This window comes from Chrysochloris asiatica, unplaced genomic scaffold (genome assembly GCF_000296735.1).
Source record: "Chrysochloris asiatica unplaced genomic scaffold, ChrAsi1.0 scaffold00023, whole genome shotgun sequence".
Classification (NCBI taxonomy): Eukaryota; Metazoa; Chordata; class Mammalia; order Afrosoricida; family Chrysochloridae; genus Chrysochloris; species Chrysochloris asiatica.
In genome coordinates, this window is record NW_006408541.1 from 12,045,582 (window position 1) to 12,067,826 (window position 22,245).

The window sequence follows — 22,245 nt, forward strand, 5'->3', positions numbered from 1 at the left end:
CTGTAATCTACCTGACATCCTCACCACCTGGATCTCTGTTCCTACATTTATCCCTTCTTTGACACTGATATCATTTTGATCTTCAGTTGACTTCCCAGGTCCTTTGAAGTTGTTGTTGTAGTTTTGTTCTGTTCTGAACTCTGCTGTCGACTGAGTTCCAGGTGGTGTTGCCACGCCTGCCAATCTCTTGTTGTCTGTTCTTGTTGGTTTTCAGTCCAAACAACTCCCTTTAGGATGTTTTGAAGTGCTGGATTGGTTTTGACAAACTCTCTTAGATTCTGTTTATCCTGGAATGTTTTGATTGCGCCATTGTATTTGTCTGACAGTTTTGCTGGATAGACAATTCTTGGTTGGCAGTTTTTTTTGTTTTTTTTTTTCTTTTAGGGTTTTGTATACGTCTCCCCATTCATTGCCTTCTCGCCTGCATGGTTTCTGCTGAGAAGTCAGAGCTTAATCTGATTTGCTTCCTTTGTAAGTGACACTTCTCTTTTCCCTGGCCGCTTTTAGAATTCTCTCCTTGTCTTTGATTTTGGAGAGCTTGATTATTATATGTCTTGGTGACTTTCTTTTGGGGTCTATCCTTCCTGGGGTACGTTCAGTTTCTTGAATGTTTATCTTCTCATCTTTAAAGATGTTAGGGAAATTTTCTTCCAGAAGCTCTTCAACTATCTCCTCTGTGGACTTCTCTGATTCTTCCTGTTCCAGAATGCCAATAATCCTTAAATTGTTCATATTATCCAGCATGAATCTTAGACTCTCTTTAGATTTTTAAAATACTTTTTGCAGCTTGCTCTTCTATCTTAGCAGTATTGAGAGATTTGTCTTCCAGCTCACTAGTTCTGCCTTCCATCTCTTCTCTTCCGCTCCTTTCCCCTTTCAGTGTATTGTCCATTTCTGATATTTTATTATTAATCATCTGGACCTCTTTTTGCAGGTTTTGAATTATTTCCAGTGCTGTATTAATCTTGTTTGATTTCTCTTGTAGTACTTTCCTGACTTTTTCCTTGTTTTCCTCCACCTCTTTTTGGAGCATTTGAATTTGTTTCCACATTATTCTTCTGAATTCCTTCTCAGGCAAATTCAAAACCTGCTCTGCCTCTTCTGGGGAGCCTTTGTCTGTCTCCAGCTCATTTATCTCAGTTACTCTTTTTTGTTTTTTAGACATGTTTTGAGATCTTTTCTTGTGTTTTGTTTGTTATTTTCAGTAGTTATGTGGGTTTTTTAATGCTTAAGTAGATGTTTGTGTTGTGTTATTAAGCTTACTAGGTGTCTCCTGGTGGATATGATCAGGAGATAGGCTTCCTTTTTTGCATGTAATGCTTATCAGCTGTTATTGGCTCTTGTCTCAATGGTGGAATATTATGGGGTATGCTTTTAGCTGGGCTATATGGCCACGATTGCTGTCTCTTCTTGGGTAATGTAGGGAGAAAAAGCTCCCACCTCCAGGAAAAATGTGTAATCAAAAGGACCAAAAGCAGAAGCAATATAAAAGCAGACACAAAAACCACCACTTTGAAACAAAAATAAAACTGTGGCCAACTGTCCAGTCGCCTTGCTACACAGGTAGTGTGTTTGCACTGTAGACACCTCCATCAATGGGTGGGGGTGTCCACTCGCTCAGGCCCCTCCTCTAGTCACCACCGTAGAGGTGCGCAGATAGATATTGAGAAGTTAATGGGAGAAAGATTGTCTACTATTTTTGTCTCTGAAAGTCAGTTAGGTTTTCAATCCCTCCCCCAAGGAGCCTTTCCTAACTGGTTGTCTCTGCCACCACCAAAACCGAAACCTCAAAGGCACTTGTTTTGTGGTGTGTGTGTGTATGAATAAAGTTTTATTGGCACGCAGCCACCCTCACTTGTTTGCATATCCTCTATGGCTGCTTTCACTCTATAAGACAGACAGAGTGGAGTAGTTGCAGTAGAGCCTAAAGCCCTTTACAGAACAAGTTTGTTGGCTCCTGATACTCCATCCTGGTCATTGCTTGTACCCTGGCCAGAGTAGAACAGTCTAGTTTGAATTTGCTATTTCCAAAGGCTCGAACACTTGGGGTAGCACCAGCTGCCTCTCCAAGCAACCCCGTCCTCCCCATACACACCTCTCAGGTTCTTCCGGTCATGGCTGAAGTCACCCCTTAAATCTCATAATCAGTCAGAATTTTTCCCATTTGTTGAGTACCTACTGTTGCTTTATTCTTCATAGTGACCCTATGGGGTTGTTACTATTGCTAGCCCATTTTACATATGAGAAAACAGAACCTTAGAGAGGTCCAGTAGCTTGCTCAAGGCCACAGAGCTGAAAGGTAGTAGAAGCAGGCTTAGGCTTGCCTAGATTCTACCTATTCATTCACTATTCCTCCTCCGCCTGGACCAGGGTCTGCTGTCTCCAGGCCAAGCAGGATGACTGCAGGCACTGGGATGCCAGGTACCCCTGGCACGGCCTCCTCGGGCTTTGGAGCAGTGTCGGAGACTCTGACTCTTCTCTGCCTCCTTTTCTGTCCGCAGGCTTTCTACTATGACCTGGATAAGGTGAGTGAAACCTCTCCTTGCATGTGGTGAGCAAGCTGGTCCACTGGGCCGGGCTGGGATCAAGTCTCTACTCACCATTTTATGGATGTGAAAACTGAGGCTCAGTGATGACTCTCACTCTTGGAGGGTGGGGGCTCCCTGTGCTTAGGACCAGGAGGAGGGTGTCTCAGGCCACTCTCCAGGCATCTTCTCTCTCTCCCGGAGAAGCAAACACGATCTGTGGAGAGGCACATTCGGAAGATGGAGTTTCATATTAGCAAGGTCAGCCTGCCCCTGGGGGCTCATGGGTGGGATTGGGACAGCCTTCCATCTGCAGCTCCTATAATCAAGCTCTCTGGGTGCTGGGAACCTTCCTTTCTTCTTAACTGGGGAGCTAGAGAAAGCTGAGGATGAGAGGTGGGTGGGGGTGCAGGTGATTTCTGGCAGGCCTTGGCTGAGTTGAGGGACTGTGGAGCTCAGGCCTGGGGTGGGGGCAGAGGGAGTGACTGGGGTTCCCCCAGGGCTGTGTGGGCCCTTTCCTTGGTTTAGACAGAATTACCTCATTGCAATCTCAGAGTACTGGGAAGGTTGAGTCCAACCACTCCATTGTACAGATGGGAAAGTAAAGACCCAGAGAGGGACCAAGAGTGCTGAAGGTCACACAGCAAGTCCCTTCAGTTTTTCTTCCAGATCCTTTCATGGCCTTGCTTTATGTCTGAGAGGGTGGGCAAGGAGATCAGACACCCACTTCCCCTTGCAGTTAGAAGGGAAGAGAAACTGGGCAGAGACAAGTGTTGTCACAATCTCCGTGTGCTGAGGTTACCAAGGGGACAGGAGAGCCATGATTCCTGGCCCTGTGGGTCCCCATCTGATGAGGAAGGTCAAGGGGTAAGGAATCAGGTCTCCTGGGATGGGCGTGCCCACGCGAGTGCCCCCCCGCGGCAGGTGGACGAGCTCTACGAGAACTACTGCATTCAGTGCCGTCTGCGAGACGGAGCCTCCAACATGCAGCAGGCCTTCTCCAGGTGCCCGATGAGCCGCGCCTCCCGGGAGAGCCTTCAGGAGCTGGGCCGCAGCCTGCACGAATGCACCGAGGTGGGCGCGGGCGCGGGTGGACGGGCACAGGGGCGCACGGGCGGCTGGAGCTCCGGCTGCAGGGTCTGTGTGCACAGATGGCTGAGCCATGTGTGGGGCTCTGCAGGACATGTGGCTCATCGAGGGGGCCCTGGAGGTTCACCTGGGAGAGTTTCACGTCAGGATGAAAGGTGAGAGTGCATGCGCACAGCCGGTTTGGCGGGGCACCATACCTCTTTGGGGGCGCCAGACTTCTGAGGGTGGGAGCTGGCAGAATCTCAGGGGCCCAGGCCTCCCTGATGAGAGGATCCAATCCAGGCCTCTTTCATGTGAGAACCTAGGCCTCTTTCTGCCCATCCCAATGGTTCGCCCTCCCCCCACCGGAAGCTGACAATGCACTCTTGGGGGTTCTCCAGTGAAGGACGGGGTCACAGGAGGGCAGGAGGACAATCTGCATCTCTCTGTTCCAGGCTTGGTGGGCTACGCGAGGCTCTGTCCCGGAGACCAGTATGAGGTATGGCCACCAGGAATCTGTCCCCAAAGCCCCTGACCAGGCCTTGGGTGGGAGGGAAACCAGGGTCCCAGCTGTATTTCTGGCTCACTCCGCCCAGCTGGCAGGAGGGTTGAGGTTACCCTGGGTACCCCTTACAGGTCCTTCTGCGCCTGGGCCGCCAGCGCTGGAAGCTGAAGGGCCGGATCGAGTCAGATGACAGCCAGACCTGGGATGAGGAGGAGAAGGCCTTTGTCCCCACGCTGCACGAGAACTTTGAGATCAAGGTGTGGCAGGGAGGCTGGAGCAGGCGTGGGAGGAGAGGTGGGGGGGTGGGCACCCAGGGCACTCGGCTCAGACACCCTCACCCCCTCCAGGTGACAGAGCTAAGGGGACTAAGCTCACTGGCTGTGGGTACAGTGACCTGTGACATGGCCGACTTCTTCACCACCCGGCCGCAGGTCATCATGGTGGACATCACGGAGCTGGGCACCATCAAGCTACAGTTAGAAGTGCTGTGGAAGTGAGTGGGGACTGCCTCCGCCCCATCACCTACTGTCCCTCTCCAGGGCCAGCGGGAAACTCCAGTCCCGGGTGCTCAGTCCAGAGGAACAAGCAAGGGATGGAGCTTCTCTGGCTCCCCCTGGTGGCGTACTTCTGCCCTGCGCACCATCCTCAGGCATCCCGGACCCATACTCAGACCGGGCTAGTGTCTCACTTCCTGTCTGCACCCCCTACCCCCTCCAACATACACACACAGTCTGAGACCAGTTCTTTCTCTGCAGTCCCGCCCCATGAGTTTGAATTCTGTTCCCACTTTTGATCTAGTGTCTATTGAAGACCCTGTTGGGTTAGGACCTTTTCCAGTGGCCCCCAGGATGTGGACTCCTTTTAGGAGCCTCATGTCCACCTGTGAGACATTCGAAGTGAGGCTAGCTGACTGACCCCTCTCAGGTCACCTAGGGCTTAACCCTGGGCTGCAGACTCCTAGGGTGGGACTCACTTGCTGGGTAGTCCGTGTATCACATTTCAGGGAATGCTGGTTGATCCCACAGCTGTTGTTGGCTCAAGAGCTTGTTCCCAAGTGAAACATGGTATTTTGAGGGAATTCCCTTTCCTTATTCCAACTGGCCTGGGCAGGTGCCCAGTGCTTGCTTGTTCTTGAGTTTGCTCTGACTTATCGGGGTTGTCTTCTCCTCTCTCACTGGATGGTGTTCAAGCCTGGGGTCCCCAGAGCCACGGAACGAACCACTTCTCTCTCTCAGCCTTCATTTCTCCCTGTTTCCCCACCTCACTGGGTCGTCGTGAGGGCGGGAAGAAGTGCATGTGTAGGCTTTGGCTCCCTGCTCAGTACTGTCACTGTATGAGAGGTCATACCCTGGGCATCATAACCTGGCCTACTGTTCTCTCCTCCAGCCCCTTTGATGCTGACAGTGTCCTGGTGTCACCTAGCCCCACAAGCAAGTTGTCTGTGGGTAGCAGGAAGGGCTCTTTGTACAACTGGACGCCCCCGAACACACCCAGCTTCAGGGAGAGGTACTACCTGGTAAGTGAGCCTCCTCTAGGTGGCGCTGAGAAAGTCACACTGGGCTGAGGACCAGGAATGATAGCTGGAGGAGCTGGGCAGCCCGGACCCCCAGGTGAAGCGAGCTCTGGGTTCAGCCTGGCTCATTTCAGGACTTTCTTTCTCTTCTGTTGTGCTCCATTCTAGGGTTCTTGGGGCTCGGGGCAGGGGTTTGGTTCTGGCATGGCTGTTCTGACACCACCAGCCATGGGTTTGTTGAATATATGTCCCAGAAGGGAATACCTTAACATTCATTGTTGTTAATTGCTGTGAATCCAGGAGTCTAGGATTCCTCCTTAGAATGAACCACTATTGTTCATTTCTTCCAAACACTCTCCAGCCATTCTCCCCCATTAGGAACCGACTCCACGGCACATAAACACCACCACCAATAGTCTCTTTTATGGAGACCTGGTGTGGCGTTGTAGGTTAATGAGCTGAATTGCAAAGTTGGCTTGAACTGCAAGGTCGGCAGTTTAAGCTCACCAGCCACTCCTTGGAAACCCTGAAAAGGGTCCCTATGGGTTGGAACCAGCTCAACAGCACTCAGCAACCGTAGCAGTCTCTTTAAGCCAGTGCTGTGCGTGGAGATTGTTCTCTGCCAGTGCTCACAGGGCTTCCTCATTCTTTATTAACCACTGATGGCACAGTGGGTTAAGCGTTGGGCTGCTAACCAAAAGATCAGCAGTTTGAACCCACCATCCTTTCTTTAGGAGAAAGAGTGGCAGACTGCTTCCTTAAATATTGCAGTCTGCAACCCCTCTGTCGTACAGTGCCATTGTGAGTTAGAATCAACTTGCTGGCAGTGGGTTTTGGGAGACCACCTTCCGCTCTATCCTGCTTTATTCAGTGTGACATTGAAGTTAGGACTGGTTTTGCTATCACAACAGAGTGGAGACTCTTCTGTAAACACATCATTTTGTAGGGGCACGAGTGTTCCCCTAAGGCAGGTGGTCCCCAGGAAGGTCTGGTAGGGTACTGGCATAGAGGATACTGACTGGGGTGTGTGATGTGGAGCCAGGTGCACTTTCTGTTGCATTCTAGGCCTTAGGTGGGGAGGGAGGCTTCACGTGAGCCCAGTAGTTTGTGATTTATAGGACATTTTCTTGTCTCATCTGGTGGGACACAAAGTATTTTGGTTAGAAACTCATCTGTGGTCAACAGCATGGATTTTGGAACCAGTCAGCCAAGGTTCGAATTCTGCTTTTGTCTCTCACCTGCTGTGTGATCTTGGGCAAATGACTTAACCTCTCTGGACTTCAATGTCAGTAGGAGAGAAATGAGAATAGTAGTATTCGCCCTGTGGTTGTTAGGAGTGGAAAGTGAGCTAGCAAACGGGAAGTGTTTTCTGGAACCAGGAGATGGTGCTGGAAGAACATGGGCTGTTGTTGCTGCAGAGGGGTTGAGGGTTCGAGTTCTACCACTGTGTATTCTTCCCCTGTGGCCCTGTCTCTGGGGTATGAACAGTGGCACTCTCCTAGGGGCACTAGGAGGGTTAAACGAGGTGCAACATGATCTTTAGAAGGAATGTGGGGACACCCGTGCTTACTGATGAACTCTTGTTTCTTTTTTACATTAAAAACATCATTTATTCATTTTACTGACAAACCAAGTTAACTTAGATCTGAAGTATTATGTGAAAGCTTGCACAGATGTCAGAATCTGTTCTAAATCAAGACCATGACTATCTCCCCACACTGCCACAGATACGCCCTGATGTGAGTGTTCACATGAGTCCATTTCTGGCAGGAGTGCACTTTTCCTTCAAAATTTACTGTTCTTGTCACTGTTAATGAGACTCACAAGTCCCTGCCAGCCACACAAGGTGCTGGCTTGTAGGCAATGTGGGACGGCGTAGTTCTGAACTTACCAGGAGTTGTTTCTACAATCACAGTCACTGGCTAAGTCTTGTATATATACCACCCTTCTTCATTCCCTTCATTCATTTCTGCAAGGACAATGCCCTGAGAAAGCTGAAAACCACTCATGTCCCCAAGACAAACAAGCAGGGGCTGGAGTAGAACTGCTGGATAAGGCGGGATGTTGCCATTTAAAATCGAGTGTCCAGAGACGGGCTCCAAAAAAGGGATGACTGAGTGAGGATGTGGAAATGCAAGATATGGGGAGAATGTTCTGGGCAGAGGGCATGGGCAGTGCAAAGGCCCTGTGGTGAGAATGTGAGAACAGCAAGAAGGCTGCTGGGGCTGGAGAGGAGGATGGAGGGAGATCAAGGCAGGTAGTAGCAGCAACTCCAGGACTCTGGCTACCGTGGTGGACCTCGGCCCTCCCTGGTATGTGGGTGTGCAGAGCAGGTGACTGGGGTGGGAGAGGACTCTCTGGGGGACATTTCATGGTCCCGGGGTGGTCAGTGAAGCTGGCTTGTGTTTTCTCCCCAGTCTGTCTTGCCACAGCCACCACAGCAAGCTTTGTTATTGGGCGGGCCCAGGGCCCCCTCCATTGTCAGCTACCTCTCCGATAGTGACCTTCAGGCTCCTGGCCTGTACAGCCGGAGCCAGGAACTGCCTGAGATGGAGTCCTTCAGCTCTGAGGACCCCCGAGACACAGAGACCAGCACGTCAGCCTCCACCTCAGATGTGGGGTTCCTGCCCTTGGCCCTTGGCCCCAATACGTCCATTGAAGAGGAGGCCCTTGAAGAGCCCCCTTCCATGGGTTTCCTGCCAGAGACAGCCCAGCTGGTGGGAGGCTTGTTCGTGGAGCAGCCTGGCTGGAGGGACCTGGGTGTGGAGAGCCCCAACCTGCCTCATAGCTCCCCACTGCACAGCCGCGTGATCCGGGCTTGCCGGGAAAGCCAGGATGCAGGAGAGGCCGAGGAGGGAGTGGACAGGCCTGGCATGGCCCTTGAGCAGCCGCTACAGGAGGTCCTGGAGTTGCTGAGGTCCACAGCCCCCAGCCAGCCCCAACTCCGGGAGCTGGAGTACCAGATCCTTGGCTTCAGGGACCGGCTGAAGGTAGGGCCACCCACTGCTAGCAGCCTCTCTAGGCCTCAGCTTGCCCATCTGTCAAGCAGGCATGCCAGCGACCCTCATCGGACTGTGGGGAGCCTTGGGGGGATCATGCATGTTCATGGCACGAATCAGACCTTTAGTGGGTGTCAGGTTATGGGAGGAAAATGGGGCTCAGAGTGGAACACTAGTTCCTCTTCCAGCCAGAACCCGACCCCACTGCACATCTTCCAACTCGGGGGGTCAGGGCAGGGCGCTGTGGAAGTCCCCGAGCAACCTGCCTGCCTCATCCACAACCCACGGTACCATCCTTCATCTGGGGCATCACCGGGCCCAGGCTACGGAGGGCTCAGGCGGCCCTCAGAGGCCTGGCCTGGACAGACTCTTCTATTCTCTTCTCAATTTTTGTTCACCTAAATTGAAATGTATGCAAAATAAAATATATAACAGCAGCATCTACTTATACATCACTTCATTTATGAACCTGGTTTCTTTTGTGTAGGACACACATTGGCGCTAAAATAATGCAAAGCAACCTAAAAGCTATTTTCAAAAAATTAATTTTGGTTGTTTGATTGCCATCTGCTCCCCAACATTACATATCAGCACAGGTGAAAGAAAAGCCATGTTCTCATTTTATACCCAGTGTTTTTTTAAAAATAAGGGCTCATTTTTTTTCACCACTGCTGTGGTCTTTAAAAGCACTTGTCTGAGAATTTCGAGGGAAAAGAAAAAAAAAAAAAGAGCGAATACCAGCTCTTTTTTGTGTGTGTTTTTAAAGTGTTTCTGTGCAGAGCAACTTGAAGAAGCACCCTATTTCTGTCACATGTACATTTAGAAACAACACATGTTTGACAGAAAAATCTCAAAACAGTACTGCAGTAATAGGTAACTGATTGAAAACATCTTTGAACACTTTATTTTGCAAACTAAGTTAAACCAACTGCTAAGTCAATTCTGACAGAGTAACCTTAGATGAGAGTAGAACCGCCCCAAAGGGTTTCCAATATAATCTTTATGGAAGCAGATCATGAAGCTTTCCCCCCAGAGAGTGGCTGCTAGGTTTTGAACCACCGACCTTTCCCTTACTAGCTTAGTGCTTAACCACTGCACCACTAGGGCTTTAAAAAAAAATGATTGTAGGCCAAGGTTTGTAGTTAAGTTTTAAAAAGAGAAATTCCATGTGCACACACATAGGTGTATATATATGTGTGTGTTGGAGCCCTAGTGTGGCGCTGCCCACAAAGTCGGGTTGAACTGCAAGGTTGGCAGTTCAAACCCACAAGCTGCTCCTTGGAACCAACTCAATGGCACTTAACAGCAACAACAACCAATGTATATGTGTATATATGTATGTGTCTGTATATGTGTGTGTGTATGTGTGTATAAGCGTGTGTTATACGTGCATTCATCCTGGCTCTTGGGAACTGAAAGCTCTGCATCTAGTCTCAATGTTCTCTTCTTGCTCAAGGGTTTCTCTTAGGGCCCCATCTGTAGGAGAGACAGGTGTGGCACACAGGGCTATGTCTGCTCTAGGTGGGCCTTAGCTGCGATTTGTGTGGGAGGAGGCGGGAACCAGCCCTGCCTTCAGCCTTGGAACAGGAGCGGGATGACACAAGTCACCAGCAGGGAGTTTCCAGGTGCATTTGCAGGTTCTGATGATCAGTTCAAGCCTCAGTTGGCATCTCTTCTCTAATCACTCTGCCTCCTGGTCTCCCTGGGACCAAGAGGCTCACCTGGTGAGGGTGGTCTTGAACATTCTGAAATATTGTCAGCCTGACCCACACCAGGTATTTTAGAGAACTTGGAATTATTGTTTGTTGTTGTTAGGTGCCACCTAGTTGGTGCCAATTCATAGTGACCCTATATACAACAGAACAAATCACTGCCCGGTCCTGGGTCAATCTCAAAATCACTGCTATGTTTGAGCCCATTGCTGCTGCCACTGTGCCAATCCATTTCTCTGGGGATCCTCTTCTTCTTCTCCGACCTTCCATTTTAGCAAGCATGATACCTTTCTTCAGTGAGTGGTTCCTCCTGATAATATGTCCGTCGTGTGAGAGATGAAGTCTGGTCATCCTGGCTCCTAAGGAGCACTCTGCCTGTACATTTTCCAACACACATCTAGTTGTTCTTTTGGCAGTCCATGGTACTTTCAATATTCTCTTCCACACCAAAACTCAAATGCTTCAATTCTTCTACAATCTTCCTTATTCACTGTCCAACACATGCATATGAGTTTATTGAAAATATCATGGTACAACTCAAACTGAGGTCTTTGTTTTCTTAACACTTTAAAGAACCTGTTGTTGTTAGGTGCCATCATGTTGGTATGGTCTCATAGTGACCCCATGTACAACAGAATGAAACACTGCCCAGTCCTGCGCCAACCTCACAATTATTGCCACACTTGAGTCTGTAGCTGCTACCGTAGTACTAATCCATCTCATTGGGGGTCTTCCTCTTTTTCACTGACCCTCTACTTTACCAAGCACTTGGAATTAGTTTTTGATTTTTCAAACCTGGGAGTCTGGGTGTGGCACTATAGGATAAGCACTGGACTGCTACCCACCAACAACTCCTTGGAACACTCTATACAGGGTCGCTATGAGTCGGAATAACATTTCAAACCTGGTGGCTTCCCATAAAAATTCAGGTTTCTGGCTTTTCCTAGACACTTTACTGCCTGTGTCAACTGGGACACAGCTGCAGCTGTCCCCCACCCAGCCTGCCCACTCATTCATGTCATTTGCCCTGTCCTATGGGGTGGGGGTGTGTGGTCCCTGTGAGGCTGTTCCCTTCAGATTCTGTCACGGTTATTCACGAGGGACCTGGAAGCCATTCTCGCTGGTGGGCACAGGGCTTGGAGCTGGACTGAGAGTGCAGTGTGTGGACTCAGTCCCCTTCAGGTGTGGAATGGGAGCCACCCAGTGTGTCTGGGGAGCAGTGTGCTGGCCGTCCTCAGGGACTCTTGCCCTGCCCACAGCCCTGCGGTGCCCACCGGGAGCAGGTCTCTGCTGAGAGCTTGATGGAGTGTCTCCTGGAGAGTTTCGCCTTCCTCCATGCTGATTTTGGCTCTGATGAGCTGTCCCTGTTTGGGGGCTCCCAGGGCCCCTGGTGAGTGCAGTGTCTTCTCCTGGTCACCATCGCTCCATGTTTCTGTCAGTTGCTGACTTATTTTACCCACTGTGCCCCCTCTATTCTCCCCCCACCCTGCCCTTGCCTTCTCTGCCTGACACAGAGAAGGTTCTTGGGGACCACGGAGTGAATGAGGCATCCCACACTGCCCCAATCATGTTGTCCCCAAATCATTACTGTCTATGGAGGGAGTGGGTGTCACTTCCCCCTAAGACTGTCCACAGTTGCTCACTGCACCTGCCATGTGGACCGTGTGCTAGACACTCCCACCAGCTGCATCCCACGTCCCCTCACAAGTCTGGGCTGGTGACTCCTGCCCCCACTTTGCAGTTGAGAACACTGGAGGCTGGGGAGGCAGGCTTGTCCTCATCACAGAGCTGCGACTCCCTTTGAACCTCAGGCTGCTGACTCCCAACAGGCCCCTTTGCCACCCTGGTTCCTTCCTCAAGCCTTTGCTCCTTTTCTTAGCCTTTGCCTTAGTTTACCCCCACCTCCCTGATCTGGAGCTCTCTGGTGGGGGGGAGGGGGGGCTGCCTCTACCATTTAACTGGGAGGGTCACTCTGTCCTTCTCATGCGGACTCAGGAAGGACAGGACCTCACCCTCGCCACCATCACTGAAAGTGTCCAGAGAGCTCGCGGCAGGCGCCCCAGAACTGGACGTGCTGCTCACGGTCCACCTCCGAGTCTGCAGAGCCTTGCTGCAGGTGCCTGGGAAGGGCTGATCTGGAAGGGTCTCAGAGAGAGGAAGGCCCTCGGTGGGAGGTGCTGGCCAGGGCCTGGTGAGGAGTCATCTTACCACTCTTGGTGATATTCAAGCCCCAAACCAAAGGCTATGACTTATTTCAGTTGTAGATGTCGCCCTGACCCAAAGCGGCTCAACCAAAAGGAACATTTCACGCGTCATGAGGGGTTCTTTCCCTCTCAGTCCTGCTGTCCTCAGCCTGGGCTTCATTTTCAGGGAGCCAGCCTCATCTGTTCCAGGATCCCCTCACTGACATACAGGAAGGAAGGTGTCAATAGGCCAGCACCTGTGTGGAATTCAGAGTGGGGAGCCAGGGTCCCCAGATCAAAGGAGTGCTCATTGCATTTGGGGGGCAGACGATCTTTGAGGGAGAGCTCCAAGCTAACCTGGGCATCTCTGGCTCTTCCCAGAAACTGGCCTCCCCTAACTTGTCAAGGATAATCCAGGAGTGCCTCCTGGAAGAAGCAGTGCAGCAAAAGCAGGTTCTGGAGACACTATCTGTGCTCGACTTTGAGAAGGTCAGCAAGGCAGCATCCATTGACGAGAGTGAGTAATGCCCACCCCCTCGGGCACCCAGTGACCCCTGGAGTCCTGACTGTTCTGGAGCCAGGGTGCAAGTCAGGGGCTAGGAAGAATTAGAGTTAGCAGTACAGCATGCATGATCTGGGTTAATGATTCCCCATCAGAGCCTCAACTTCCCCTTCTGTATAATGGGGGAGAGTTCCATGAAGTCATCCCAGAACACACTCAAAGCCCAGTGGTTTCCGTTCTGTCTCTGTCTCTCATGAAGTCTCGAGTAAGTGAAGCCCAGGTTGTCTATCCGCACAGAGGATGGCAACGTGGTCACCCCTAGAATGGAGTGTGGCCCTGGCCCCTCAACTTTCTGACCCTGGGCCCTCAGTCATTCCACAGGCCTCCCGGAGGAAAGGCTGTCTGAAGCTGTGGAGAGGATGCACGGGCCCTGGTGGGGTCCTGTCCTGCCCCGCAACAGTATTGCTGAGCCAGCTGAAGAAAACATTCCTGCACAGGATACGAGGGAAGTACCCGGGACAGCTGGAAATAGGTAAACCTGCATGAACGTGCACCTGCAGCACATTCACAACAGGCCTTATTGTGGTCTCACCTGCACCTTTACCCAGTGTCCTCATGGTCCGTGGGCAGTTCTCAGCTTGATGCCATCTGCCCTTTCCACAGGGAGGGAGGGAGAGGACTTGCAGGCAAACATGAATGAGGGGGGCACTTTCCCCAGGTGAGTCCTTAACTCTCCACCCAGACCTTTAAGAATGAGCAGGAAGAAAAAAAACAAAAAACAGAGGGAATGGAAACACATGCTATTGAATGATGTTGCATGGAGGGGATTGTAATCACTGCAATGAAACGAAATACGATGGGATGTTCTTCTGTGTAAACGATCACTCAATTCACAAAAACTTTAAAAAAAATGAGGCGGAGGGAGGTAGGCAAGGCTTGGCAGAGGAATAGTGAACGCTGGAGGGACTTGGCTCTTCTCTGTTGGAGTCCAGGGCCGCAGGCAGTGTAGTCTTTCAGGCAGTGGTTCCCAAAATCTTGTGCGCTTGCAAGGGGTCTCCATGGCATGGTGGTTCAGCACTGCGCTGCTAACCAGGGCTGGTGGTTCGAACCCACCAGCTGCTCCTTGAGAGACAGATGTGGCCATCCTCTTCCATGAAGATTATAGCATGGAAACCCCATGGGGCAGTTCTACCCTGTGCTCCAACTTTAAGAGTTGGACTTGGTTTGGATTTATTGTGGACGTGCACAGTCCCAGGTCCTAGGGATTTTCATGTGGGGTGGGGGCCAGACACATGACTCGGACTCAGGCCTGGCGTCTCCAGCTGGCAACCACGGCTCTCTCCAGTTTGATCTTTTCCCTTGGGCACAGGCGGCACTCGGGGACCATTTAAAAAGCCTTAACTGGACAGGTTCTAGATCAGCGAGGGTCTCCCTCTGGGAGCTGAGCCTCACCCCTTGCATGATCTCCCAGTGTGCCGAAGGCTGCTGGAGCAGGTGATCAGCTGCGGAGGGTTGCTCCCCAACACGGGGCTCCTAGAGGAGCAGACAGTCACCTGGTTCCAGTTTCACAGCTACCTGCAGAGGCAGAACATCTGTGACCTGGAGAAGCACTTCATTCAGCTCACTAAGGAAGGTAAGGCGGATGGTGGGTGTGGGGGAGAGCAGGCGGGTCCAGCCCGGCCAGTAGGAGCAGAGGAAGCTGAGCGACCGCACCCCCAATGTCTCCACCCCCAATACCCAGGCTGTGAGTTGGGGACTGCTTCATCATTGCCTTACAGCTGCTCTTCTGAAGTCCCAAGTTTAATTGGATTCCATATTCAGCCTCTTGGTGAAACTTAACTCCCAGGGAGGGAGGCCTTGAGTCCCTGCAAGCATGGGCTGTGGTTATATTCATTTGTTATTGTTATGTGCTGTGGAGTCACTTCGGACCCTATACAGGGTTTCCGAAGAGCAGAAAGCCTCATCTTTCTCCTGCAGAACAGCTGGTAGTTTTGAACTGCCGACCTTAAAGTTAGCAGCCCGATTTGTAACCACTATGTTACCAGAGCTCCTTGTCATTTAGGGGGTATTTTGTCCCTTGCTACAAAGTCTCCCTAGAGATTCAGGAAGGCCCCCTTGAAAGCAATCCAGATGGGGCCTCTGATAACACTGGGCTCGCAGCAGGAGGGGACCTGGGCCGTCTTCTCTTCCAGTGTCGTTGGTGGAGGAGCTGCAATGCTCCGGACGGGCCAGGACGGTCAAGAAGTTGCAGGGAAAGCGGCTGAGCCAGCTGCAGCCCCTACCCCAGACCTTAAGCGCCTGGGCCTTGCTCCAGCTGGATGGGCCTCCACGTGTGTGCAAGGCGGCCAGCACACGCCTGGCCAACGCAGCCAGGAACAGAAACTTTCGGAAGAAGGTAGGGTGGACGGCAGGGCAGTGACAGCTTTCCCCGCCTTCCTTGCAACCCCCCCCCCCAACTGCATGTACTGCAAGGAACTCTGATACAGGGGTCTTGGTAAGGAGGCATCCTCCCACCTTGGGGGGTGGGATGCCAGGCCACCACCTGACAGATCAGGAGCTTGATACCTGTTTCCAAAGCAGAACATGTTTGGTCTCTGGGATATCACCTGCCTGGCAAATATTTCTTTTCTAGAATGCTGAAGGTCACCCCCAGTAACTGCAGTCAGCTGTGCCTGGCTTGTGAGGGTCCACTTTGCATGGGGCCCTTGATCGGGGCCCAGAGGGGGGTGGGACTCTGAAATGGAAATCTCCCAAGATGCTTTTCACAGTTCCTCAGGAGCACATAAACAAGGGTGCTTCAAGAAGTTTATGGGAAAACGCCATTAGCTTGTAATTCCATGAACTTTTTAAAGCCCCCTGGTAGTAGTTTGTGGTTGTTAGGGTTTCACTCTTTATTTGGATGATTCTGAACACCCAGAACAGTAGAATGAATGCACATGCCCCCAACCACCAGCGCCACCCCTCCCTTTACCTGGGTGGTTTGAAGCAAATCCTAGACGTCTTATTTCACCTGTAAATCCTTGAGCGTGTGTTAACATTATAAAGATTCCTTTTTAATTGGAGGGTTCTCATGCCATCATTCCCCCCTCCCCTTGGCAATTTATTGGCTGAAGAAACCAGGTGATTTGTCCTGTATAATCTAGATATTCCCTTGTTCTCAGGCTCATTGTTTTTGGTGTTGTGCGCACATGTTTAATGTGGTGCTACACACCTGTATGCACACACCCCCTAGTCTTCCCATTAGAAGCAGTTCAAACACTCCTTTTGTGAACAAGCAGGAGTGGATGGGCATCCCCTCATCTGGTGGGATATGGTGAATGCTAAGTTGTGACCACTGGTCCCTCAGGCCAGGACCTGGCCCTGCAGTCTACTTCCTAGTTTCCCTTTGCAGCCATGGAAACTGGATTCATTTGGGGGCCAGACATGTCCCCACATGCTTTCCAGTGAATCCCGGAAAGGATTTTGTTAAACAAGCGCTGGTTTTATTTTCCAGCTGAGTTGTGTTAGGCCCAAAGAGGTGCAGTGACTTGGCCAGGGTCATGTGACTGGTGATGATGGGAGAGGGGGGCAGCCTCATCCATCTTCATCTGCTTCCCAAGCTGGACATCTCTGGACTTAGTGTTTTAAATACATGGCAGTTTTAGAATGCATTTGTGAAAATTTATGAGACAAACGTCTTTTCGATTGTATTACTATCATAAGAATGAAATCAGACTGTTTGCTTGAGTCAATGTACCACAATCTATCTGGAAAAAACCACACACAACAAAAAACCCTCGGGGATCAGAGTTTTTAGCAGTAGATTGAACATCTCATGACTGTGTATGCTTGTTTCAGTGTTTAGGAAAAGGTGACGAGAGCTTTACATAGTCCCGTACCCGCAGAGTGTTCAGTCTGACCTCTGCTCACTCGTCCCACCAGCTTTCACAACCTTCTTCCTAGGCCTTGCTCTTCTACACCAACGCCCTGACAGAGTCCAACCCCAAACTCCAGCAAGCTGCTTGTATGGCGCTCAAACATCTCAGGGTAAGTCAATGTGTCCTTGCTGGGGATCAACGGAGACTGTTAGAACTCATTTTCAAAATGATTTCACTGGGACCAAAATGGGCCAAAAAAAAAGAAAAACCAGCTACATAAAAACTAACTGGTCTCAGGAGGAAAGCCCATTGGAAACACATGGAGTGGATCTACCCTGAAACAATTCACCTGTGAATTGATTTTCCATATAATCCTCACACAACAGATGAGATCGGTACAACTGCTCCTCCCGTTATACAGATAAGCAAAGTGAGGACTGGTCAAATTTCATTACTTGGCTTGAAGTCACAGATACTAAGTGGGGGAACTAGCATTTGAAGCCAGACAGCGGGCGGGCCTCTAGGCCCACGTGTTCACCCTCTAAACAGGGAGATCATCATGGCTCTTCCCCTGCTAGTGGCTTCTCAAGGTCTTGCCTATGGAGAATTGCTGGTGTGAATGTCCAGTTCCTGGCAACCACCGGCTTTGTATTTTTTGGATCATGGTTTTGTCTGGACCTTTCATGTAAATGGAATCATATTACAAAAAAAAAAAGAAAGAACGGGTCTCAGAGGAGCAGCCATCGGCCCTGTCAACAAGACCTCTGACAGAAGTATCCCAGGCTCTGGGGAGATGGCCGGGACCAAACAGGTGGCCCCAATGCCTCACTTCTGGATGCTGGGATCACGGGCTTTAATGTTCTCAACTACAAACAATTTTTTTTTTAAAGTACAATTCATTCATTGCTGAAAAAACAAAAACAAAAGTGAAAAATACAGGAATGCAAAAAAAAAAGAAGTAGCAGAAAACGACTGTTGATGTTTAGCTGTATTTGTCATCTTTTGGTATGGTTGTGCAGGGCGGGTACATTTTAAATTCTTGATGACACTCTGGTGGCGGTGGTGGTGATGTTCCCTGTAGTCAGTTCTGACTCATAGTGACCCTGTATAGGGTTTCCAAGGCTGTAAATCTTTACGTGAGCAGAAAGCCTCATCTTTCTCCCACGGAACAGCTGGTAGTTTCGAACTGCTGACCTTGAAGTTAGCAGCCCGACTCTAGAGAGTTTAAAAACAAGGAACAAAATAAGACTTTGAGTATGAGATTGCTAATGCTTTAGACGTTTTATAAAGAATCTATTAAGCACACACGGTAAAAATTTCAGCGATTTCCACTCTTTCATATTGTAGAATTTTTAGTTTTGCTTTTTCCCCTATATTTCATTATGAGCATCTGTGTACATAAAGCTTGAAAAAAGTTAGAGTTCTGGGTTGTCTCTTTAGGCTGTTATTGTTAAGCGCCATTGATTTAGTTACAGAGGATTTCTGAGGAGCATCTGGTGGGTTTGAACCACCAACCTTGGGTTGGAAGTCCAGTGCTGATCCTACAGCTCCACACGAGGACTCCTGAGGCCAGAACAGCCTCAAAATGTTGCTCTAGAGCCAAGACCTTGAGCACTTAGCGATCCTGATACAACATCCCTGTTTACACTCCTATGACATGTGAGGGGAAGGCTCGATAGCATCTGCACTTGAAACGCTCTTTTTAGGAAAGCTCTGCCAATTTGCTACATTTGCCACCATGTTCATTCAGGGATTAGTCAACAAGAAATTCTCCTGGGCCCACCTGGCTGTAGTGAAATAGCGGGCAAGAGGGAGAGGGGCTGGGGAAGTTGCTGAAGGGCCCGCTGGCCCTGACCCTGCAGAAGTACAGCCAGGAAGTCAGCTGGGCCCAGAAAGGCCCATAGCCTGTCACATCTGAGCTAGAGGTCAGGAGGAGGCAGGATGGTCCGAGACTCAGGTCTTGTTTTCAAGCCAGTCTTGTAGAGGTGTTTGGAGACCAGCTCCACTGATGGCCAGGCTCACTAGCAGAAGTCAGGGCAGGAGACAAGACGCTCCCAGTGGGGCTTCTGATGACATGGAGGTCACACAGGGACCCTGGGGGGGCTCAGAGAACGACAGGGTAGAGGCCCTGGGGGACCATCCTGCTGGGCTTACAAACATGGAACCTGCATTTTAAATCAAAATCCCCTCAACCTCACGCAGGGCATCGAGAGCATCGACCAGATCGCTGACCTGTGCCAGTCGGACCTGGAGGTGGTGCGGGCGGCCGCTCGGGAGGCCACACTGTCGTTCGGTAAAGTACCGCTTCCACTTGTGTGGGCAGGCCTGGGAGCTATTGTAGGCATGCTTCCAGAACATCACGATAGAGTGAGTGTATGTAACAGGAATGAAGCCACGATGACACCACATGGTGAAAAAGCCTTGAGTATCATGAGGATGATTCAATAGGACAGAGAAACACATACTGTGGCAAAAATGGTCCCAACATACTCACTCCGGGAAATGTTGACACAAACGTTCTATTTAAGAAAAGTACCGTCTGTGACACACACACAGTAGGCTGAGGTCTGCCTGTCTTGTGGCTGAGGTGGTAACAGTACTTTATTTTCTCCTCAGACTGCATTGTATGGACCCTGGTGAAGGAAATTCAGATGCAAAAGGCAGGCTGAAATTCCATAGTTGCTGCCTAGCTGTAGGGATACCCCAAAGGTCCCCTTCCCCCGTGGGACCCGAGACCCCCATTTCAGACAGTATTAACGTTACCGTGGGCTGCAGACTAGGAAACACCAAGGTGGGGTGACATCCCAGTGACCGATGACCTTGTTGTTTCAGGTGAAAAAGGACGCTTAGCTTTTGAGAAGATGGACAAAATTAGGTTCCAGCAAAGAGACGCCTTTTGCCAGGAGGCAGATGTTGAAATCACAGTGTTTTAAATAGCTCTGGCTGATGGACTCTCCTCTGGCCTCTTCTTTTGCTGCTGCCTGGATGCAGCAACCCAGCCTTGAATGGGGGCCCACTGTGTGAGCTGGCCAGAGTGACCCCTGGAGGTTCAGAGCCACTCACAAAGGTACAAGTCACATGCTGGGCTCTTGTACGGAAACAGATGAACAGCATGGAGAAGGCTGTGCAACTCCAACCAAATGCTTGTGTCTTTGGCACTGAGAATCTCTTGGACCTTTTCCCAGGGCTGTGGAGTTGGGTTAGGGCCAGCCGGCAAGCCAGCAGAAGCCAGGCCTTGAATGAAAGACTGAATTTGAATGTGTTGAACATGAAGCCTCCTTCTTTTCCATTGCTGGCTCAGCAAGTCCTAGGGGGATGGGGTTTGGGACAGAGGAGGCTGGCCGGCCAGCTGTGAAGGTGAGGATGTGAGAGGATTCCAAAACAGACAAATAGCTGGGGGAGATGGGACTGCACTCTGGCAGGCCTTCCCCTCTCCCTCCCCTCTTAGGTCCACAGGGGCAGCCCTATCCAACAGTACAAGGGAAAGGGAGGAGGAGACGCACTGAATCACTGTGGAGAATGAACCAATTTGAGTCCAACTTTGGAAACAATTTTGGGGTCTATTAGATAAATTGTTCCAGGAGCCATAAGCTGCCTGAAGGTCTCACTGATAAAAGCATGTTGCTTTTAAACAAAGAAAAAGCATTTCTTATTTAAGTCTATTAACTACCCCACACACCACCACCACCATGTTCTGAGATGTTTCTGTGTTAAGAACATAGACAGCTTTGTAACTGAACCGTTCTCATTTAAACTTCCTGTACATATTTTTGTGCTTTTTGAGTTTGATTTAGTATTTATTTACCTTGTTTCTACGTCTGGTTTTCTGAAATTTCAATTAAAAACCTGTTTTCAGTAGTGTTCCATTTGATCTGGAAGAGAAAAGTGCCGATTGTTTCCGCACCGCCACTGGGGGATGGCCTCGGGAGCTTCTTGCTGGGGTGGGGATGGGGGGTTCCTGGTGGCCCGCTCCTGTGTATGTGTGCGTGTGTGCATGTGGTAAAGCCCGCCTTTCTCCCCCATCTGATTTCTGTTGCAGAGTTACAAATGTGGTTGTTTTTCTATGCCGGCATTCCACCTCTTGGTGAAAGTGGAGGTGGAGAGTTGAGGGTGGTGGTGGATGTGACACCCTCAGTCCTCTGTGGGTGTGCCCGGGTCACATGACCAGAGCCCATGTTTACCAGCTACAGCATAAACCGTTTACTGACCAACTGGCTTTCCAACAGCTAGAACTTTGGTGCGTTTAGGGGAAAGTGACTATTTTTGCAGGTCTGAGAGATGGTTCTACAACAAAAAGTGAGATATAGTTTTGGGGAGTAAGGGGAGACGTTTACAGTATTTAACTTTGTAACCCAAAGCGAGTCATTGTTTTGAACTCCGTTGTGCATCCGCTGTGACTTGGAGCCCCAGAAGACAGCAGGTCCCACGGGCCCATGTACAGAGATGTGGTAACCGTTGCATCTTACAGGCCACAGTGGGTTGAGGGACGTCCCTGCCCTAGAACAGTTCTAACCTTGTCTACAAGTTCACTAGGCAACTCCAAGGCCTTTTAGAAGTTTTTGTTTTGTTTTATTTTTAATATTAAGGAAAAGGGTTGAGATCTGAGCTGTTAACGTGGCTCACCAGTCCTGGAAGGCTACCCCAACCCCAGCCCAATGTCATGCGTGGCTACAGGAAGCAGTCATGATTCTCAGATGTGGAAAATATGACCCCACTTGATTGACATGTGTTTCACATCAGGAGGAATGGAAAGAAACAGGAGTTGCCCATCCTGGCTCAGGCCCATTCAGCAAAGAAATGGGAAGCACCCCAAATCCATGTTCTTTAGAAAAAAAATCTTTATTGTTGCAACTAAAATGCAAACCCATAATTGATATGGTAAGTTGGAAACTGTACAGCGAGACAGTTCTGTGAGGTCACAGAAGACCCTGAGACACCCCCCCTACCCCGCCATGCATCCATGTGTACACACACCTGAAAAGGCATTCTACTAAAACACCTTGTTTATTTTTGTAGAAATGGTTTCTTCTATGGCCATTGTCAAAAATAATGACCCAATGAGTAAATATTGGCTTAAGGCAGACAGCAGAGCAGCTTGCTAACTCTAACATACGTGTGACGAGATGGAGAGCATCGGTCTTTAAGGATCCGAGGTCACACCAGTACATCCATTTGAAATGCTACTATATATACACACTCAAACGAGTACATACACATACAGGGCTTAAAAAAAAAAACCAAAAACAACAAAAACCAGCCCAACTCAAAAACACGCCAGCCTGACCCCCACCTCCCCAGGCTCTGTGGGCAGCGCTGTGAACAAGCCCGCCACAGAGTTTGTCTGCATCGGCTTCTAACATGTGAAAGGCAAAATGTGAAGA

General features: G+C 50.1%; 1 protein-coding gene across 1 annotated transcript in view; it reads left to right on the plus strand.

Moving 5' to 3' along the window:
• FAM65C (family with sequence similarity 65, member C) overlaps positions 1 to 19,797 on the plus strand; it is a 39,358-nt gene extending 19,561 nt beyond the window's left edge. Inside the window, exons 4-21 of the mRNA XM_006839184.1 lie at positions 2,502 to 2,525; positions 2,733 to 2,786; positions 3,450 to 3,599; positions 3,706 to 3,769; positions 4,049 to 4,092; positions 4,230 to 4,355; positions 4,446 to 4,591; positions 5,485 to 5,614; positions 8,029 to 8,601; positions 11,582 to 11,712; positions 12,318 to 12,438; positions 12,887 to 13,022; positions 13,378 to 13,539; positions 14,479 to 14,640; positions 15,200 to 15,402; positions 16,950 to 17,033; positions 19,067 to 19,157; positions 19,697 to 19,797. Of these exons, the coding sequence (XP_006839247.1) occupies positions 2,502 to 2,525; positions 2,733 to 2,786; positions 3,450 to 3,599; positions 3,706 to 3,769; positions 4,049 to 4,092; positions 4,230 to 4,355; positions 4,446 to 4,591; positions 5,485 to 5,614; positions 8,029 to 8,601; positions 11,582 to 11,712; positions 12,318 to 12,438; positions 12,887 to 13,022; positions 13,378 to 13,539; positions 14,479 to 14,640; positions 15,200 to 15,402; positions 16,950 to 17,033; positions 19,067 to 19,157; positions 19,697 to 19,797 (2,502 nt within the window). The remainder of the gene's footprint in view (positions 1 to 2,501; positions 2,526 to 2,732; positions 2,787 to 3,449; positions 3,600 to 3,705; positions 3,770 to 4,048; positions 4,093 to 4,229; positions 4,356 to 4,445; positions 4,592 to 5,484; positions 5,615 to 8,028; positions 8,602 to 11,581; positions 11,713 to 12,317; positions 12,439 to 12,886; positions 13,023 to 13,377; positions 13,540 to 14,478; positions 14,641 to 15,199; positions 15,403 to 16,949; positions 17,034 to 19,066; positions 19,158 to 19,696) is intronic.
• Positions 19,798 to 22,245: the final 2,448 nt, after the last annotated feature.